At 35.9% G+C, this 21,701-nt stretch overlaps 2 protein-coding genes across 4 annotated transcripts in view; both read right to left on the reverse strand.

Annotated features, from left to right (window-relative positions):
* Positions 1 to 1,078: 1,078 nt before the first annotated feature.
* Positions 1,079 to 12,939, reverse strand: LOC107099896 (inosine-uridine preferring nucleoside hydrolase-like). Of its 2 annotated transcripts, XM_015398190.1 has the most exons (8): positions 12,813 to 12,919; positions 10,505 to 10,559; positions 10,293 to 10,416; positions 10,036 to 10,223; positions 8,212 to 8,391; positions 8,027 to 8,138; positions 5,352 to 5,488; positions 1,080 to 3,840 (listed from the first exon to the last, which is right to left on the reverse strand). In XM_015398190.1, the coding sequence occupies exons 1-8, from the start codon at positions 12,872 to 12,874 to the stop codon at positions 3,493 to 3,495; spliced, it is 1,206 nt and encodes a 401-aa protein (XP_015253676.1). In that variant the 5' UTR covers positions 12,875 to 12,919; the 3' UTR covers positions 1,080 to 3,492. The 2 variants fall into 2 exon arrangements, with proteins under 2 accessions (XP_015253677.1, XP_015253676.1); XM_015398191.1 differs by lacking the exon at positions 10,505 to 10,559 and having other exon boundaries at positions 1,079 to 3,840; positions 12,813 to 12,939.
* A 3,366-nt stretch (positions 12,940 to 16,305) lies between these two features.
* The window catches only part of inpp4a (inositol polyphosphate-4-phosphatase type I A), a 33,127-nt gene continuing 27,731 nt past the window's right edge, over positions 16,306 to 21,701 (reverse strand). For both annotated transcript variants that reach the window (XM_015398162.1, XM_015398163.1), the window contains exons 20-24: positions 20,050 to 20,317; positions 19,566 to 19,663; positions 19,375 to 19,487; positions 19,127 to 19,281; positions 16,306 to 19,045 (exon numbers count right to left, since the gene is read on the reverse strand). In XM_015398162.1, the coding sequence (XP_015253648.1) occupies positions 18,913 to 19,045; positions 19,127 to 19,281; positions 19,375 to 19,487; positions 19,566 to 19,663; positions 20,050 to 20,317 (767 nt within the window). In that variant the 3' untranslated portion in view covers positions 16,306 to 18,912. The remainder of the gene's footprint in view (positions 19,046 to 19,126; positions 19,282 to 19,374; positions 19,488 to 19,565; positions 19,664 to 20,049; positions 20,318 to 21,701) is intronic.

Genomic DNA, 21,701 nt, shown 5'->3' on the forward strand with positions numbered 1-21,701 from the left:
GACAGTCGAACCGAACGATTCTGACGGTTTTCATAAATTGTCCCATCCCTAATACATATATATGCATCTTTGTATGAATAGCCTTCCCAGAAGCTTATATGGATCATGGTTAGACCCAGGTATTATTTAATCACTTTTTGGAAGCCATAAGCATAGAGTGAAATTGTAATATATCAGTCAGAAAGTCAGAAAAGGTGTGGGGAAAAAAACTAAACATTGTTGTCAAACATGCTTTTGATCAAAAATCAGTGTCCAAATTTGAAATGAAATCTTTTATTCGTGGTCAAAACAGTCGATAAAAGCTGAAGTTCTCTTCTGATGTGTCAGAATAAAATTTTCTCCATCTGTGGATAAAAGCTCCTGCTGTCGTTCTGTGGAGTCCCAAAGCCTCAGAATTTTAATCTAGAATAGTTTGTTTTACACCCATCCAGACTGCTAACATTAATATTTTATTTCTTACTACAGCTTGAACTTGCTCAAATTATAAAGGTTCAGCCAAAGTGATTCTACAAGTGGCAGAGGTCAGGTTCGTATTTAAGTTATTTTGTGAGATGTTAACATTGTTTTATGGTTTAAGGATTCAAATGTAATATTATGATTATGTAATATAATCTAGAAATGCCATTTCACAGTACAGCAGGTATCACCATGTCAAGAAAATGAATGTACTGTCATGGGAAAAAAGTATTCAAATATTCATCCTAGTTAAATAAACGGAGATCGATGGATTTCACTCAGTCGGCACATTTATTAAATATCTTTGCAAAGAGAGAACAGTCATCATACAGCCCGAATGACAGCATTCTGCTCTGTTCTGCCTGAGCAGCGTTCGTTCCCCCTTAATTACAACAATGGAAAGTAGTCAATCAAAACAAATTACACACACTTTGGTTAACAGTAACATGTTATGAATAAACCTTGAGAAAGAACCTGATTTGTTATGGGAAGAAGCTGTCTGGTCTACAAACACCAGCCTGCACAGAAATATGTAGCCTTGAGAGAGAAACGGACTGAGTGAAAACTTTTATAGTGAGTAAATAGGATAAATTAATATATAATAGAAGAGAGATAAAACAGTACAAATCAAATTAAAGTCAGTGGAACCAACTTGAAAATAAATCAAAGCTGACAGGATGAGGTTAATTTGTTAAAGATCAAGTATAGGAAAAAAAAACTAAAGCTTAAAACAAAACAAGAGTCCAATGGATTTACAACAAAATGTAAACTTTTGAGAGCAATACACATGAAATAAATATGTATCTCAGCATTTCTTAGAGAAAAATATACAACTGGATGTGTTTTAAAGCATTTTCTTTACAATAACAAAAAAATATCTCACCTTTTCCCAAAGGGGAGCTCTTCCAGTTTAACACACAAATCTCCATGTTGATGAGGAGGATAATCGTGTTTTATTAAAACTTCCTTATAAGATACAGATATTTTTTACAGGTCATCACAATAAACAGACAACTAGTAAACAGTCAAACCCCAGATTAGAGCAAATACTTTAAATAACAAGAACAGGAACTTGTATTTTCTCTCTGTATACTTCATACATGTCTTAGCATATATATACAGTATGATTATTTTAAAAATATCTATTCATTTACAAAAAAAAAAAAATAACAGTAAAAAAAGGATGACTTACAAATTCTTTTCTAGCATTGAGCAGCAAAAGATGATTGAAGAATAATAACTTGAGCCTCATCATCATCAAATCTAAGAGAGATTAGAATTTTGTACCAAAGCAGACCTACTTCAACATCCTCCTCCCTTTGTTACATGACAAAGCTAAAGCAGATGGAAAAGCTTGGTTTCTCTATGATATTAGTCAAAATCTAATCAAAAATAGTTGTTCCTTTTTCTGCACACTAGAGATAAATGATTTACGAGAATCAGTTTAAAAAAACATTACATAAGATTCACTATGAAAAACTCATAGTGGGGTGGGGGGTTGATAAATCACACCTGAATCTAAGAAAGTTATTACGTTTTCCTTCTAAGCTACCAGGAGAGGTAGTGACAATTGAGTTGGTAACACTCCTCATTTATAAAATGTCACATAAAAAAACATTTCATGTACTAAAAATGTTCTGAAGATGGTTTTCTTTTAGGGACAAATGGAGGTCAGATGATCCCCAACTGACCCTAAGGAACCTCATCAAGCAGTTTTACTTCAAAGATTCCCATAAAACAAGCAAACAAACAAAAATAAAAACTGTTGTCAGCAAACTGTTTTTAATACTAGTCAGTGTTGGTGGACAGCTGCCTCCAGGTTGGAGGTCAGGCGGCTTGATTTCTCCAGGCAGAAACAGGTCTGCAGCGATGAGTGGATGCTGAGACAAAAAGAGGAGCTCTTGGTTCTCCAGCTAGTCTACACTTTAAACACAAAACAACTACCATGAAATGTGGATCATAACCAAAGAGTGAGCTGCTAAAAGGGTGGCTGGGCTCCGTATCACCGTAAAACATCGCCTGATAGACTGAATCTCCCTTTAGCACTAGAAAGTACTTAAGATTCCCCGAAGCTGGAGAGTGCTGCTAGTAAGAGGAGCTGAGTTTACCTCTCAGTCCTGTTACCTCTGCAACCCAGCCTCAGATGAAAGGAAAGAAAGATGGATTTAATGTATCGCATGTGTAAAATATCTCATAATAAAATATTAATGTCCCAGAAGGTTTCCAAACATTTAAGTCTTTGATGCCTGAAATAGCTGTGCTGTGCAGCGGACAGGACTAAATTTATTTATAATTATTATGAAATAAATATTCAATTCCATAATACAATAAATTAAACAGTTTATTTAATTATCCATTGTATTAAAAAAAAAAACGTTTTGCTAGTCATTTAATGGGACAATATCAAGCTAATTCCTTCATGATATACTTGGCTTCATTTTGGCCCTTTGTTTTTTTTACTCCTTCTCATGTCCAGCTTCAAGGCAAGCAGAATGCTGCTCCAGTGCTAGCCCACTGCTCCCCAATGGGATGGGTTAGTGAATTTCTCTATTGTGATATTACATTATCCGTTTCCTGTATTTCACCTCCATTAAGCCTCATACTGGTAGCATAAATAATTCTACCATAACAAACCTGTTAGTCTCAGAATTAACAGACATATCAGTGGAGGTCCTCAAAGTTTGCTGATGAACTGACAGGTTTTTTTGGCATAAAAAGTGACAGACTGAGGGTTTGATCCTTCATGGCAGGTTTCTCTCTTTAATATCTTAGGCACTAGTGGCCTTTATTTTTTATGTTTATTTTTTTCAGTAGTAGGTAGACAGGAAATGTGTTTGGAAAGAGGGGGAAGACATGCAGCAAAGCTCACTGGGCGGCGTTTTGAACTGCTGACCTTTGTGTCGGGGACCTAATCCTCCATAAATGGGTTCAAGCTTTTTAAAGGTGACGCTTTACTCTTTCTATTCTTATTTGCATTGCTGTGTTGTTGTTACCCAGTCTGAACCTGAGGACCTGAGTTCACTCCATGTGTGTTTGTCATTTCAAAGCCGCCATCATCATCTTTTTGAACTTTTCCATGTCCACCTTCTTCATAATAACAGCTTTATGCGTTTTCTTCAGCAGCCCCAAAGTGTCCACGATCATCATTCCTCTGGTGTAAGTCCCAGTCAGTTCAACGCTGACCGGGTACTGATCGCTTTCTGTGATGAACAAGTCATCCATGGCGGCCGCCATGGCGTAGGAGTCACAGGATACAAATCCCGTGCAACCCAGACACTCGTTCTGCGTACTCTCTTTCTTGGCCTCCTCCATACCGTGGCGGAAGATTTTCGCCATGAAGCGAGCCTTGTCGCTGTCCTGACCCAACCAGGTGTCACAAAACTCCTGAAGAAATGAAAACAAGGACAAACTGCAGCATTAACCGGTCATAATAAATAATGTGGCAAAGATGTCATCCTACAAAAAAGTTCCAATTCTCTTTAAGAATTTTGATTAAAAAAAAAGTTAATAGATAAATAAAAAAGTGAAAGTAATGAAAAAATAATGAAAAATAATGTACCAGCAATACTGGAAAAACACTACTGCAGTTTTTATGTTAAATATCTATTTTTTATTTATTCAGAAAGAGCAAAACCTTAAAGGGATACACGCGCCGTTTCGTTTTTAAAAGATATAAATATAAAAAATATAACCGCGGATGTCTGGGGGACAGTGATTCGCCTACATGTTATGAATGCTGGAGTACCATAAATGATAAATTATGAACAGTTTAGTTTGTGCCTTCAACTCATTGCCCATAAGAAGAAGTTACTTGGATATAACCTAACGGAATATCTTCAGAACAGCTCCAAATGACACAAAACTCATATGGGTGAGTAGAACATGATGTAATAACGTAAAATCGGGGGCCCAATGGAAAAAAAATGGCGTTCGCCTTTAATGAAGAAGCAGCATGAGGACATCATTGCACCCGGCTTCAATAACAAGCAGCCATAAGCTGCTGCTTAAAAATGCACCATTTTCCTGATCCTCAGTACGTTTAAGCATCTGTTAAAGCTACTATAACACTCCATTCTGCAGCAGGTATTTCTAATCTAAAAAAATATTAACTAAAAAAAACATCCACTGGTGATTAGCAGATGTGCACTGACTAGAGGCGTTAAAGGTTAATTATGGAGCACAGCTGCCCTGTTTCTGTTATATGTCTGTTTCTGTCCATTTGAGCCCTGCAGAAAGGAGCAGACACTGAGCCTGGTTCTGCTGGAGGTTCCTTCCTGTTAAAAGATCATTTTTCCTCTTCGCTGTCGCTGCATGCATGGTCGATGTGAGGGATTGCTGCAGAGTCGACGACACAATGCAGATTAACGTTTACCGTGGCTACATGCTAATACAGGGGGAGCAAATCCAGCATAGTCAATGACTTGATGCAGTCAGTTTCACACTTAAAACCAAAAACTTTTTACCAATCTGACTGTATGATTTTAATGAACTGCTCTATAAAGTGCCTTGAAATGACATATGTTGCAAATTAGTCCTATATAAATAAAATTAATTGCACTGAATACCTTTTGATCACTAGTTATGTGAAATTCTAAGTTGCTAATAAAATTTCTTTTTAATTAAACCACAATAACAGCTTCTGCCTATAGGCTATAAAACTCCTTCATTAAGATGAAATGTATCAATACTTCATTGCTGGTAATCACTGTTTTTACATTTGCATTCCTCTATATACAAATCATCATCTATAACTTTTACAAGAAACTTTGCAGTTATTCGGTCAAATCAAACCGATCAAATGTGATCCAGTAAGAAACAAATTAGACTCACAACCTAATAAGGATCAGTAGATTTTTATTTTTTAAATCATTGAATATGTCGAAAATGAGCCTTACCCATGGCAGCTGGCTGTAGCAGGTAAACTCCCAGCAGGCCAGATAAGTGGGACACTGGAAATCATTCAGCACCACGTACGCAGCCTCTGGATCCGCAGCAAAGTTAAACTCTGCACACACTGTGATGTTTCCTCGGGCTGAAGGACACAGGAATACAATGTGAGGGCAAATAAGAAAAAAAATACTCTCACAGTAAAAAAAATAAAATAAAAAATGTGTTATTTGGACAGGTTTAATCATCTCATGTTTGCAATTAAAATCAGTCAAATGTCGGATCATGTAGGGTATGAATAGTTTTAAGGGCGTTCAGCAGCTTGCATGTGAGATGAAAGGCAGAGCTTCAAACAGCATGCAGGCTCTGAGGGAATGTGGAGAGCTGACTGAGGTCGGACCCTTTGGGCTATATTCAAAGGCGGGTATTATTTTACCCAGCTGTGACCCCGGCCTCTCTGCAGACCCATCCTACAGTTAGCTGAGCTACATCAGTGGCCTTTTAAAGGATAATTAATTAGAGAGACTCTCCTCAGTCTGAGCTGTATGTATTTCTATAACGGTTGGAAATATTATCATTATTCAGAGAAAGTTCTGTTAATTAAATATTGATTTTTTTTTTTTATTTCATGTGATTCCACCACCAAATGCCTGGAACAGTACAGGACGTGTACTGCTCCTACCATGGTACTATATAAAATAGATCAAAGGGAATTGTGTTGATTATGTTATATGAGATATAATCCTTTCTAAACTTTGAATTTGTAACTAAAAGTACAGAAAGTTGGGTTATTTCTGAGCTCACTGGTGGGACAAGATCGCAATGCTATAAAGGTGTCTGACCCTCAAACAGATTTCTCTTAGAGAAAACCCATCCGAACCAACCTGTTCATTGTATGAATACATGGCCCTGTATGCAGCTCCTGTTTAAAGTCATGCAGTATTTTTAACAGTGCGTTTCCCCTGCAGCAGACCTTACAGGAACCAGCCTAGTTTGTTTTCAGGGACAGAATTTCCTTTAGGGCTGCAACTAACAATTATTTTGCAAATCAATTAAACTATCGATTAATAGAAATTAAACCAGGTGAAACTACAGGTTTTCCTCTTGAGGAGATCTGAATGGATCATAATGAAGAAAAAGGTGGGTTTTCTGTATCTCAAATGCAAAATGTTTATAATTTTTTTTACAATTTTGGTATAATTACTGCTCTGTGAGTTTTCTGTCAGCTAAAGGCATGTTTTAGAGTATCTATACTCCAGTTGATGATTAATCAATTACTAAATTAGTTGACGTTTATTTCAATAATCGATTAATCACGATTAATCCGATTAATTGTTTTGGCCCCAATTTCCTTCGCCATGTTTTCACCATAAAAAATAAAAAAGTCAAATCAGACAAAATGGGTTAGAAACCAACCAGGAGAAATGAAGGTACCGGTAGGTTTTGGATGAACTCTGAACTTAAGATGGCCATTCCTGCTGGGAAGACGCCAAACATGCACTACTGGCTGATATGACCAATGTTGTGGTTCCTTCATTAACCGTTAATGGTCCTCTGGAGGCCATGTTTACTGAAAACAACACAATTCTTGATTGCAAACATCAATTGACGCCCAGCGCCTTACACTAAACATCAGTGTTTACATAAAAATACATGGATAAGATATGACATGTTGGTTTAAATAATGAAAAGTGCTGACTTTAGCTTTCAGTTTTTATAGTGTTTATAATCTGATATACAGATTAAAAACCTCCTCCGAGTTAAAATTGATTCAGTTTCAAAGCAGATCAAACGGACAAATTATTCTTTACAATAACTTTATGTAATCCAATAGAAGCTCTGTTGTTTCCAGTATCTGGTATCAGAGCAGTTAGCGTTAGTGCAGGAAATAGTGCTGTGTTTGTCTACACTGTGAAATACCCTCGAGGAGAAAAGATTGAACATGCAGAAAATATCTGCTTACATGATCCGTCTTATAAAATATTTTAGAACAATTGTAAATATTTCAGTCCAGTTAGTACAGCGGTCTTTACACCAAATCTGCAGTAAAAAGGTCTATTTTTGGTCTTTTTTTCATTATTTTAAACCTCATTCTGGACATCTCTGCTGCTGAGGTCGGTGATCAATGTGAAGCAGCTTTCCTACAGCCAGATAACCTGTTCAGATTCAGAGGCATGATTTTCACACTCCATAATGGAAATGTACCTTGATAAAGAGGTGTTGTCCTGATGTGTTGCCGTCTGAAATCTTTTAGCCTACGCCATATTGTTGGACAGGTCCTATATAATTAGATTTTTCTTATAAATGTCTGGCAGTTATCTATCTTGGTGTTGCTTCAGATAGTTATTAAAAATATTCTGCTAATCGTATTTCATGATTCAGAATACGGGGCTGGAATTTCTCCTAATGAACTAAATTATCCGTTCAAACTGCTCTTTATATTTTCTCCTCTTCAGATTCAAATTTGTTTGATAATCCAAAATATTGAGGTGGGACAAATAATTCAAAAGCACAAAAATCTGAGTGTACAAATACTTTTTTTTGTATGGTTCTGTAGTTTAGTAAGTGAGAGATATTATATAGGAGTCTTTTTACTTCGAATAGAAATATCTTATATCTGTGTCCCTTTTTCTTTAGTAAAGATCCCCTCCTTTAATCTAGAAGCTCTCTGTGTTTCACTCACACTCCGTGTTCCCTCCCATGATGTAGAGTCCTTTGAGTTTGCCCGGCAGAGATGGATCCATCCTCACAGCCAGAGCCAAGTTGGTGAGGGGTGCCGTGGCAACCAGACACACCTGGGAGACGCACACAGATTAAGAATTATGCAGAAAAGACTTCAGTACAGTTCAGCCCTTCTCCATGTCTCACCTCTCCGGGATTCTCGTTGACAATTCTGATCAAAGCCGACACAGCGTTCTCTTCCTGAATCAGGTCCAGACCAGGAGCACCGGGGTCAGGCGCGTCTCCTAGGCCATCCTCACCGTGGAAGTTCCCTCCACTGAGGCTGTTCCCAAGGATGGGCTTATCAGCACCTTTAAACACTGGAATCTAGACAACGAAACAAATAGCATGATTCAATGGATCAAGTCGACCACATGAAACTCTGCTGTGATGCAATATCATTTCTAAACCATACCACATGGTTTGACATCAAAAACTTTGCTAATAAGGAACTTTTTAGGAAATGTCCTCAGATTAACACAGGGTCACATTTTTGTGACTTTAAACAAACAGAAAAGTTCTGAGAAGTTCAGAAGTTTTCCCACAATGTTTGCAGAAAGCTCCGCCTCTGGACTTTTTGGACCTTTTTAGTTCCCCATGTGACAACTACAGGCATTCTACACTAATAAAAAAAACAGCTTAGTTTGCAAAAAAAAAAACAAAAAAAAAAACAGCTAGCATCTTTTTGTTATTACACTTTGTCATATTTTAACCCCTTTTTAGGTGCCGGATCAAATTGGGGAAGGATTTCAGAGTGTTTAGAACCACTGTTAACTTCGCAGCTGACAGCAGTTTGCCACAAAATAAAGGCTTTTCTCAATTTTTCTTTACAAAACAATGTCAGCTCAGAAAAAGACAGAGGGCATGTATGAACAGCAGTTTACAGCAGATTTTAAATTAGATGTCGATTTATGCTTTTACCGGGTCAAACTGACTAATAAATATGCTTTGATATAAACCCTTAATCGTACCTCTGCTGGTAAGTTTCAGGTCGTTTTCATACTGAATGGTGATTAGCCTCCCACAGAGTCCAGGCTTTCTATATTTTCCAGGATTTTAACTCCATGTGGAAGAAAATCATCCTCCCAGGGTGATACTGCCATAACTATGTAGCTGTATCAACTTGCTGCATATAGCACAACATCTTTATTTCAATTGCTTGTGGCTTTTAAACATTTTTTATGGCCTATTTCTTCCATTTAAACCAGATTTATATAAACACATATACATATATATATATATACATATATATAATAATAATAGTAATCCTAATACTCGTATTAACAACAGTCATTATCGTCTTCCTCTCAGCATGCCAAGACCCTTGATGTCACATGACAAAATTCATCCTGAAAGTTTAATGTGTATAAGTCCTCTCTACTGTTTAACATACTGACTGCTCAGTAAGGAAGTTGTGCAATAACGACATGTACAGAATGAACACAACTCATCCTCTAAACCATGGGCACTTGTTGTCCACCTCTTTCTCTAAATCACGAGACTTGAGGAACTCATTGTTAGGCAGATAAATTAAAACATGCTGACTTTTCACATGAGGCCAATAAAGGCTAACACAATAAGGAAGAACACTATGAAGGACAATTCAGAAATTTAACACTTTAAATGCAGATCTGAATTTCTAGAAGCAAATATCTAACCTTCTAAAGTTTGTTTTTTTTAACAGTACAAACTAAGATACGTCTTGCAGCTAAAAAAAAAAGCTGGTATGGGCAGCTCTGGTGCGCCGGATAAAGTTCAGATGTTAACAAGAGTTTAATGTAAGAGAACAGCAGAGCAGCTTCTCAAATGATTTATTCCTCTATTCCTTTGTTAAAATGCCATCTTAAAGTAGTTATTCTGCCACTAATTTTACTTAAGGCTATCATGTTGAGTTTTAGCACACAGATTTCTGTTCACCATCTACATAAAAAGAAAGACTCAACATTTCATTCAAAGAATTTCTGGACCCACCTCCAATTTTCTGCAGGCCTGCAGAACCCGCAGCACATTCTTGCACACGTTCTCTACTGTGGTGTTTCCGTGCACGCAGGTGATGCCCAGGATCTGTACATTGGGGTCCCCCAAGGCCAGCATAATGGCCTGAGCATCGTCTACACCACAGTCCACATCCAGCAGCAGCTTTTTAGTCATTTTGACCCCTGTAATCCATAGAAGCAACACATTTTGAATTGAATTTACTTCCAGAGCCAAAGTGTTAAATATTTTACCTTTTTCCAGACAATTCTGAAGGCCTTGTAGTTTCTTCTCCTTGCTGCTCTGCTCTGCCTCCGTGTGAGGCGTCCCTCTCTTCCTTTTATGCAGGGATGACATCAGACGTGAATGGGTTTTTCCCTGTGTGAGCAACAAATGTGAGCAGAAGAAAAAACGTGAGGATTGTAAATTGAGTAAGAGAAGTGTAGTGAACCCTGACCAAACGTACCACCCGCTGAGTGAGGACGCGGTAGCAGGGTGCTCTCACAGGATGGAAAGAAAAACTGGAACAAGAGAAGGAAATATGAAAGGAGAGGTAGATCTATTCATTAAGAATCTAATAAAACTAATGGGAAAAAATTTATTTATCTCAAGTTTTACATTTCAGATATAAATAAGGGGACTGATTTTTGCATTTTCCATATGGCTTGAAATCTATGACCAGGTCCTTACAGAGCCATACAAATTGATAGGAATCATTGAGCTCTTTCAGATTTTGTTACCTCCCTACATCGGCAAACTTTAACAATAAGAAGGTGAACTTTAACCCATTTCTCTATTCTTTAGCAGTCTTTAACAGGCTCTTTTTTATAGGCCCGTTTAACATTGAAACTATCAATTTTCCCTTCCCATATAGCTGTCCCAGATAAAGAAAATTATCCTCCCAGCATGATGCTCCCACCGTCGTGTTTCACAGCAAAAATTATGTGCTTAATATAATCTCCAGAGTTTTTCCTACATCAGTCTTGTGTCCTTTGTATGGCTTTGTGGAATATAGCCTGTTCAGAATGACACCTTCAGAACGGGTCCATCTAAAGATTAGGTGATTTGCTATGGATTTTATCTGACTACATGGGTCAGTATGGAAATGCATGCCATAGCTTTCAGTGTATTTAAAAACCATCCCTATCCATTTCATCAATATTCTCTGTTTTATAGGTATAGTGGAGGATGTTCTTTATCTGGGTGGATCATCAAAATAAGTGGTCCTCCTAATTGTCAATCATTCTGGTGATATGTTTACGCAAGGCCGTCCTACGTGCTTGTCCCCATTTGCACTACCGGTGGTGAGTCTAACATAGTGGGAAAATTGCAAACAGTCTTGGGAAAATAAGCTTATATGACAATGCAAACAGGAACTTTTTTAAACAGAGCATGCATGAGGAGAAATGGACTCATGAATGTTCCCTTGCGGGAGCGGGTACAGGGTCGTGCATGTGCCTTTTTTTTTTCGTTAAGTGGAGAGGGCGGTTGTTTTTTAAAAAATCGCGAAGATCCTCCACTATACCTTTAATATATCCCAAAAAATGCAGACTAAACCAGTTAGGTTTGTGGGTGGAATTACCCTAGCTAATTTTAGGAGTGGTTTCAAAACCTTTTGCAAGTTAATAGAACTAAGACCTTTAATATTAAAACCAAAATAAAATAAACAAAAGAACTGATTTTTCAATTTGCCATACTTTTATTTCTAAATCAGGGTAACTTCCTTGGTGAGAAATATTTATATCATTATCAATATAAAATCTGAACAATCACAGTTGAAAGAAAGCAATGAAAGCTAATTTTCCAAAACACTGGAAGCAACAATTCCAGGTCTAGGAAATTGACTTTTTATGCACTAAAGCAAAAGAACTTCTTATTTAAAGGAAATAAATACATTAGGATGTTCAAAATGACATTACAAATCTTAATATTAATCAACATTTGAAAATTAATGAATGTTTAACATACAATGCAGTCAATCTTCACTGAAACTAAAGAAATGTTTATATTCTTATTGTGAATTATTTACTTTATTTTAAATGTATGCAATTATGTTGAAGAATATAATTTATTTTATGTCTTTTAGTTTGAATTTTTTTTCTTCCTAGTGAGCACAAATACTCAGTTATTTCTGTTAGAGACAGAATTAACTTTCTTTCCTTAAAATGAACCTAAAATAAATCCATTTGCAGCCCAAATCATGAGAAAAACAGAAATCTGTTTACAGATTAAAACAAAAAAAACAAGCAAAAGAGATGTGCAAATAGAACCTATAAATAAATATAAAGACTTTGAGCAAAGACCATAATCTTATGGTGATAAGGTGTGCATTTATAAAAACACGAATTTACAGAGGGAGAGATGAGAAGAATGATGCTAAATAAAGCAGCTTAAACTATAACAGCTGTGCTGATAATATAAAACTAAATGAAATAAAAATTAAGCAGGCACTAAACTAATAATATCAAGAAGACAATTGGCGGGAGTTTTTTTAATTAACGGGATGTACAGTAAAGTCAATCATATCTTGAATCAAAAAACAAAAACAAAAAACAGTGGATTAGGTTAGAGAACAATACATGAACAAAAGCCAGTGGTCCCTATAAATTAAAGGATTTATTAAATGGGAGCCACCGTTATGCTGAAACCCTCAGGCTTTGCAGCTCAGTCTCCAGCAGACTAAAGATGTTAAACAGTAAAACGGAAAGTGAAACCGTTTCCGCCATTACTTTCTTTCCTTTCTGTAATCAGCATAATGTATAATAAAGTCTCACCATTCCACAGAGATGCTGACAATATGAGAGGTTGCCAATGTTAAAATCCTATTAAATAACATTTATCAATCACTATAGGAAAAAAAAAATCCATTTAGCGGCTGTCGTTAACGTAATTTGTTTCCGGGTCGAAGATTTTCTGCTTCCTTTGCGTTTCCCGCCAGTCAGATGCTGCCATCTTCTGGAGATTTGCATTTTTTTTTTCTCAATGGCTGTTTTGTTTCCGTTAACGTGATGTAAGGCAGTGTGTTTTTTTTAACACTGGTCCTCAAGGCACACTGCCCTGCATGTTTTAGATGTTTCCCAGCTTTCACACACCTGTTATCAATTGATAGCAGATTATTTTTGCTGAACTGCAATCATCTGAATCAGGTGTGCTGAAGCTCTGAAACATCCAAAACATGCAGAGCAGTGTGCCTTGAGGACCAGGGTTGAAAAACACTGATGTTAGGAACTGTCTTGTTGCAGAATGAGGCTGTCTCTTTTAAGTTATTTATTTTTCAGTTTTGTATGTTTCATTGGGTGGAAAATTACCGTACTGCCTGTTATTTATTCATTAATTTCTGTTGCCTTGCAATAGTTAAGTTGATCTCCTGTATATATTTTGTCTTCTCTTTTTTTATGTAAGTGGAGATTCCTATGGAAGCCCGTAGAAACGTATCTCATTATAATGAGATAGTATTTCATTATTATATATTTCATTATAAAAAAAAACCATTAAAATAAAATTAGAAATGTAAACAAAAATACACTAGTTTAGAAATACCTATTTAACTGACATTAGGAAAGATAATTGAATAAATGTTAGAAAACCCAAATGGTAAAAACAAACAACAGAATATGGCAAGAATTGTTTCAACGCAATCAACAAGAGGTAATGAAGAAGATATGAACATTAATAAAAAAAGTATTATCTTAGTAGGCCATACTGTCAAAGAGAAAAACTTCACATTATTTACTCATTTAATCATTCATTGTAAATTCATTATTCCTATTTCATTAAAACTTTACATATAAAAGCTAAAACCCCAAAAGGTCAAATATTGAGTCCCACTCATCTGGCTTCAACAGTCTTTTATTTATTATTCAGTTTTAATCCATTCTCTGTGAGTGAAGCACTATTCCCCATAATGTGTTCATACACTGTTATGATAAGGTCAAATGCCAGTCAGTAACAACTGAACATACTCTTAATGAAGAAAAATAAACCAACAAGTAAATGCAATCCAAAACATAATAAAACATGTAAACAAATATTGAAGGCCAAAGATAAGAAACAAGACTATAATTGGGGCTAGTCATAATCCAGACTAAAGCAGTGCTACTATGGGTAATCTGAACTGTAAACCCCATGCAGGATTATTTTTTTGTATGTTTTTCTCGTTCTTTCTCCATGTAAGTTGAATTAAGTAATTTTTAATCTAATTTCAATCAAAATATCAGTATCTTTAACCTAAGATGGAATAATAGTAACTGACTTTTTTATGAAAATAGAAGAGTGTTTTTAGGACCACCTGGATAAATGTGTACTTATTGTTAAAATTAATTAGTGATTTTATTAGAGCCCTACGATAGAGCATCAAAATAAAGAAAATAAATTCTTCCTCCAGCCAAAGTCCCAGAGAAGGTTTCCGACAGGTTGCAGCTAACACTGAACCTGATCCTCTTTCCTGTTGCAGATTTCTGTAAAACAGATGTAAACTAACAAAATACTGTGTAACCTAGGCATAAAAAATTTACACCAATCAGTCAAGTTTTTGTTTTGTTCATGACCTTTGATTTAGCCAACCAGTAACAAATTTCACTAGAATATAAAAACAATTTATTCAGCTTCTATTTCTCTATTCCCTCGTAGGCAATCTATCTCTGTGAATATCGATCCCAAATAATGTAATACCCAAAAATGTTTGGACTAGAATATATAGTAAGATGCTTTTTAGGCTTAAGAATGTTATAATAACTAAATCTAGTGTAATGCACGGAAGCTACATAGGGCAACCCCAATCAGGATGTAGGTAACTGTAAGGAGGTACAATAAAAGGCAAAATCCACGAAACACGTAAAATAAAATAAAAAGAGCAGCGTAACAATTTTATGAAACATTAATTAGAATGTAAAACATGTAGTCTGTATCTAGATTTGAACAGAAATGTTCAATTACCAAGTAAAACATCTTTGAAAAGATGTAACTGTATGTCCAAAAAACCTGAAGTGTAAATTAAATGTTGAAAAAATATATGCATGAAGAGGTCTAAATGTGGCTAAACAATTGTTTGGGTCAGGGAAACAGTCTTAGATAACGAAATGTTGGCGGGTTTATGTTTGATTTCGAAATTTTACCTAAAAAAGGAAAAGTGTCAACATTTTCCAAGAAACTTGCCAATATTTTATAGCATAAAAAAAGGTATCCACTGACATCCAGTGTTTGTTGGGAGAGTGATGCTATGCAAAAGTATATCAAATCCTTTCACTTTGCTTTCTGCACTTACTCAGTAAAAAGATGAAATCTACAAGAATCTGCTCAACTGTTTTTATTTTATCTTTTTACAGCTCTCACATCTGATTAGTAATATGTTAAAACCTCAAGAAACTCAACGTTTTTTTAATTTACAAAATAGATCTTGTCTCTGGATTGAAAAGATAGATAGACATTAATATACACTCAAGGAATCCTCAGCATAATTTGTTTTAAAAAGCCAGATGTAAAGAGAGGAATAAATGTACTAATCAGCAGAGGTGTCAAGTAACAAAGTACAAATACTTCTTTATCTTACAAAAGTAGAAATTTTGGCTATCTATATTTTACTGGAGTAATTATTTTTTTTAGACATTTTTTTACTTCTACCCCTTACCTTTTTTATTAGCAATTATCTCTACTTTTTACTCCTTACATTTAAAAATAGATTCGGTAGTTTTGTTTCCTGTAAGCTAGTTTTCATTATGGCCTTTTGGTATTTAAAAAAAATAAAAACCATCGAAATAATTTGTTTAACCCAGATATTGAATTTCTTTGTAGTTGGACCAACTTGTTGTTCACCACATACCAAAATAAATAGTTTTTCCAAGTTGATGCAAAGTTAAATTTGATACTGTTACCATTGGTTATAATAAAATAAAAAAAATAAATAAATAAAAAAGTATAAGGAAGTTATCACCTATAATTGTAAAAAAAATGTTCCTTTAACCTCTTAAAACCCACCAGGTCCCCTGCGCCAGCTCCAAGCTGACACAAAAGTTCCAAACGCCACAGCTCTGGAAGTGTTATAGCTAGAGGTCTGAAATTTTCTGCATTTATGGTTGACATGATGTAGAACAAATATAATACAATAAAACCTACCTTTTCTCAAGAATGTCTTTATTACTGCTGTTCAAAAAAGACCAATGATTTCTGAGAATAAAAAAACAACAACTTTTAGTCATGTTTGAACTGATGCAGGTTGGTCTGTGTTGTAGTCACCAATTTTAATTTGTATATTAGGAAACTAGAGGGTATTAGCTTTCAAATAATGTATTGCACATGTAATTTGGGCTTACAGTTCCAAAGTTATTCGCTTTTCCATTTGGGTATGCAAAATAGGCGAGGATTACCCAAAATGAGGTGGATGTTAAGAGGTTTATGGGGTATCGCAGTAAATTATCTGTCCTTAAATTTTTTTCCACATTGCTTTTACTTTTATACTTTAAGTAATATTAAAAATGGTACTTTTACAATTTTACTTGATTAAAATCTTAAGCTGATGCTCTAACTTCTACAAAAGTGTTTTTTAAACAGTAGAAGTTATGCTTTGACTTGAGTAACAAACATAAATACGTTTGACACCTCTGCTAATCAGCAGCTTCTTTAGGTACACCTTACTATTACTGGGTAGGACAATGTTTTTGCAGCCCGTGCTGCCTCAGTTCTTCATGGCATATATTGAACAAAGTGTTTTAAAACTGATTATGATTCATAAATGCATGAAAATTGCCGGCTGGATTTTAAACATACAAATCCTCCAAACAGGCCACATCCAAAACAGGTTCTGTTAGATTGAGATCTAGTAACTGTCTAGGATATTTGGGAGAAAATAAAGTCACTGTCATGTCACGGGAACAGTTTATTGGCATCATTTAGACTTAGTGACAGGGTGCATTATCCTGCTGGAAGAGAGCATCAGCAGATGTGTACACTTTGTGGTTATCAATATGAACACAGCACTATGGCTGCATTTGGTGCTTCAATCATGCCATATGTTTTACAAAGAGGCCTGTGAAAATCCTAGTAGAGCAACAGTTTCTGAAGCACTGAGACCGACCCTGTCTGACACCAACAATATTACCATGCACCCAACTTTCCTTTCATCTGTTAGTGAAACAGGTCAATGCTTAGATTTTCAAATAGATTTGGTGGCTGCTATGTGATTGGCTGGTTAAACCTTCAGGAAAACAATGAAAATAAAATGGTTGCTACAAAAAAAAAAACTCTTAATCCACAATAGAGCCAACAGGAAGTTTCTTTTAGAGACTAAAACATGTTTAAAAGTGGGACACTAGTAGTGCAGGAAGCTAAATATGAAACGTTCTCACAGTTATAGCAAGCAGTGTAAGAAATAATTATTTGCATAGAGGAGGTTAAGTTATGATGAGTCTTCTAAGATATAAGCATTTGTCAAGAGGTTTTTAGAATTTATATAAAGATGCAAACAATCTTAGCATAACTGCTACAAATGGCCTCTATTAACTTTATGCAGATTGGAGTTTCGGTTTCAAACTAATCATACGTGCACAGCAACAGAAGCATTTACTTATGAAGGTGCAACAGGTCACTCACAAAGCTCTGTGACAGTTCAGCTATATAAGGCGTTTGTTAATGCATGGTCAAAGTAAATCATTATATACACAAACTTATGATGACATAGAGAGATAACGTGCTCATCAGAACAACCAGGTGCCTTATACAGAGCAGAGAAAAAATATTTACCTCAATCTGCTCTACTTTTTTTAAAATCCCTTTTATTTGTTACAGATTTTTATTTGGATTTTGGTTTAAGGATTTTATTGTTTTATCAAATTCAAACCAATTTCGTTCTAAGTGGGGAAAAAAGCCCTTATATTATCTGAGTCTAATATATGCCTAATATAAGAACGTAATTTAGCTCTTTTTGAGCCATATGGAAATGAAAGTTACAGTTTTAGATAATCTGAAAGTCTGAAATTCACAAACTGATGGGAAGATGTTCACCTAGAAGATTTCACAGCAAAACGTCCAGGTCCTAAAGGAAGAAAGTAGCCTTAGACCTCCATGATGTTTGACAGGAGCTTAGATGTTTTTTTTTTGTTTTTTTTTAGAAATCCTGTATTGGGTTTTTACAGCACATGTAATAAGATGCTAACATTACATAAAGGATATTTAATCCACAGACTATTTCTAAAAAGTTTTGCGATCATCAAGATGTAGGGTAAGATAGGTTGGCTGGTCATTGTTTGAAAGGTTCCCCACTGATTCAGATTTTTTTCTCATCCACTATCTATCTAATCTGTTGCTTTGAGATCTTTTAGCCTACTTCATGCTGTCCAACAGGTTCTGATTAAAGCAGCACTTTATAAGTTTTAAGCCAAGAAGCAGCCTAATTTTAGATGTAGGATTTATTTAATGATTAAAAATGTTTAAGTTTGGAGAAAAACAAAAAACAAAAACAGAATAAATCCATCAGGAGGTTAACACTTTTTCCCTGAAATGCAATCTGTTTCTCATTAGACATGTGTAATTATTATTTTTTAGAAAAAAATAATTACGTCTTGGCTGTAAACCTGCAGAGTGCTACAGGTGGTGCAGCTATGATGCACACAACCCATGATGTGACACAATAAATTTCAATCAGCTCTCATTTTGGCTGTAAATTTCAATTCAAGCAAATCTAAAAAATGGGGGGAGGAAACATCTTTAAAACTATCTAGCAGAACTGGCACTTGGACACTGATAATCCTAACACAGACTAAACACAAAACCAGGGGCTGCTGTGTCAATTCGCCTAATACATTTCTTTAAACATATATATAGAATGTACTTTTTCAGTTTTTTTTATTTTAAGTCTCTTGGTTCCATCAAATACCAGTCTGATTAGGTCTCAACCTTCCCATATGTCCCCTCTGGGGGGCGATACTGTTTGGGGAAGGCCTTAAGCTGTAGAGAGTTAAAGGCATATTTTCGACATCCCACGTTCTTCATGGTGTTTTCCCTCCTGCAGCCCTCACTGTGGAGACACAGAAACAATGTTCAATTCATTTAGCGAGGATTCATTTTCTCCAGGTGAGCCGCAGCAGACGGGACTGACCTGCGCATACAATCCAAGGCCTGGTAGAAGACCTGCGGGGCCATGGCGTGTTCCTGCTGCAGGATCTGACACTGCTCCAGAGTCAGGGACATGGCTGTGCGGTCCTTGGCACTTTTACAGCTGGTGAAACGCACTCCGTTCAGGCGACGACATGCCTTTAAGATATGAAGCAGCAGATGTGACATACTTGTTATTTAGTTGATAGTTTTTTCTGCAACATACAGTACAGAGGAGGAGAAGAAGTCCACCTCTGCTGCCTGCCACAGGATTTCTACGTTCTTGCTCTTCTTGGCGTTAACGTTCTGATTCAGCTGCTTGAGGATGTCGGGCAGAGTGGTGGTGCTGCGGGATCGAGGCAGACCTGAGGAGGTATCAGCGGAGGATGGATGAGGAGGCAGAAAGACAAGGAAAAACACTGCTTGGTTTGTGTTTGACTCACAGTCTTCAGGAAGGACCTCTTTAAACTGATCGTAATATGAACTGAGGCGAGTCATGCTCTCCATGTTGATGACATCTTGGAGAGATGTGTCTCCAAATCTGCAAAGAAGAAATTTTTGAAAACAAAGCTTCATGCTTTTCCTCCACCTTCTGTGATAGACTGTTCAATATGTCCTCTTTACAATTAAGATTTTATGTTCCTGCTTTCAGGATATTTAGTCTTTTTTGAAAAGGGACCAAAAAAAATCTAAGTCTATAATTTTTCCCTCCATATTTTCAGACTTAGAATAACAATAGACATATTTAGATGCACAGAGAAAACACCAGATAATGACTGGAGCACTTCTACAAATTTATGCTTTAACTGCATTCCAACAGTAATTTAGAAATATTTATACTTATTAAACAAGGCTCAGTCGACAGAGAGTAAAATCTAATTGTGAGTAAACATCCATTAACTTTATCTATCAGTGACAGGTACTCACTTCTCAGCCAGCGTCTGCTGCTCATTGATCCCCACGTTGAACAGAACTGGCTGTACCCGAAGCAGCATCCCATTCTGGATCTCTCTTGGCAGCGTGTCGAACATCACGCTCGGCATGGGAACCCTAACGTTGAAACCATTCCTGTTCCCCGTGATCACCGGCAGCATGTCTGGGCTGAAACCAGAGGTTGCCTGGGTAACCTTAAAGGTGACATTTCTTAGGTCCATCACTCCAACACTCATGTCCTCCAACATGGCCAACTCCTCCCCTTTAAGACACAAGGTTTTAGGCAGGACACATATCAACCTTTTATAGTGTTACAATGAAGGCTTTACACTATTCATTTCAGATAAGGTCATATTTTGTTTTAAATATAATTATTTGAACAAGAGCAGACGAGTGTGCCACCTACTGAGGAGTTCAATTTGTAGGTATCTCCTTTAAGCAGAATATTTTTTATGGCTGTTTAAGTTTTGTATTAATTAAAAATATATGCATGTAAGCCAAAAAATATAAGATGGTATTTAAAAGAAAACTGCATTGTCAAACCTACAATGTAACTTTAGGCTACTGGGGGAGCTCAACCTATAAGTTCCAGGTTTAACATCCCTTAAAGCGACTAGAAACATAGGACTGCCCTAAATTAAATCATCCATAGATTTTTGTGAGTTTCTTGTAAAGTCAAGGCCACATTCACCCCTTCAGATTAAATCCTTTGTCAGATAATCAATATTATGTTTAAGTGTCATTTGATCAGACAGTCATAAAGCAGCACTCTGGATCACATGACTCATAAAGTGACGGATTCAACCCTCTAAAATTATGTAGGTAAGATTTTGGAAAAAGCTGCCAGCAAGTAGCATTGATATGAATCTGAATCAGAATCAGAAATACTTTAATAATCCCAGAGGGAAATTACTTTTGTTACACGCTCCAGTTACAGTTTTATACAATATATACACACATCCAACTATACAATATAATAAAGATAAAAAATAAGAATAAAAAGAGATAAAATATTTACACATATAGCTCTTCTGTATATATATCTGAACGTATATCTATGCATATGTAAAAACTAAATCCCAATGGATCTTGCATATCCCAATATGCATCAACTTTCTGTATAATAACATAAAAAATAATTGAATTGATCTCAAATTAAGCTTATATTTTGGTTAAAAGTTATGCAGTATTGATTTAACAGCATGATAAGAAATATCCATAGATAATTCAGACTGTAGGAGAGAGCAAGATTTTTAGAAGATAACACTAAGGTTAAATGTGTTTTGCTCTGTCTAAACATCCTCTCTGTGTTTTGTAAAGAGCCTAAAGTACAATACCTTTCAGGGACCAAGCAGTCAATGCTATACTAAAATATACTCAGCTTAATTAAATTCTTCAATTATTAAAAGTTTTCTACCTCTTTCTATCTCAGAACATGCTGGATAAGGGATTGTCGGCAGAGGGAAGGATTTATAATTTCCAGGATTCATACTTAAAAACGAATGTTTAAACTATATTGTCACTTAGCATATTAGTAGATATAATAGCTCAGATCAAAAAATGCTAACATTAGGAAGGTGCTATCATCATTCCGCTATCATCGTGAAGCAACCCCAACCACATTACAGGGGAATAAAAGATCTTGC

This window comes from Cyprinodon variegatus, unplaced genomic scaffold (genome assembly GCF_000732505.1).
Source record: "Cyprinodon variegatus isolate N-32 unplaced genomic scaffold, C_variegatus-1.0 Scaffold916, whole genome shotgun sequence".
NCBI classification, from domain to species: Eukaryota; Metazoa; Chordata; class Actinopteri; order Cyprinodontiformes; family Cyprinodontidae; genus Cyprinodon; species Cyprinodon variegatus.

What these genes read in the sequence shown, in the direction of transcription:
- LOC107099896 (XM_015398190.1), bottom strand. Translation starts at nt 12,874, where the DNA reads ATGTTATTTAATAGGATTTTAACATTGGCAACCTCTCATATTGTCAGC. An exon ending in GTCAGCATCTCTGTGGAATG is followed by an intron (nt 10,560 to 12,812) that starts GTGAGACTTTAT and finishes CTCTTGTTCCAG; the next exon opens with TTTTTCTTTCCATCCTGTGA. An exon ending in TCAACGAGAATCCCGGAGAG is followed by an intron (nt 8,139 to 8,211) that starts GTGAGACATGGA and finishes TGCGTCTCCCAG; the next exon opens with GTGTGTCTGGTTGCCACGGC.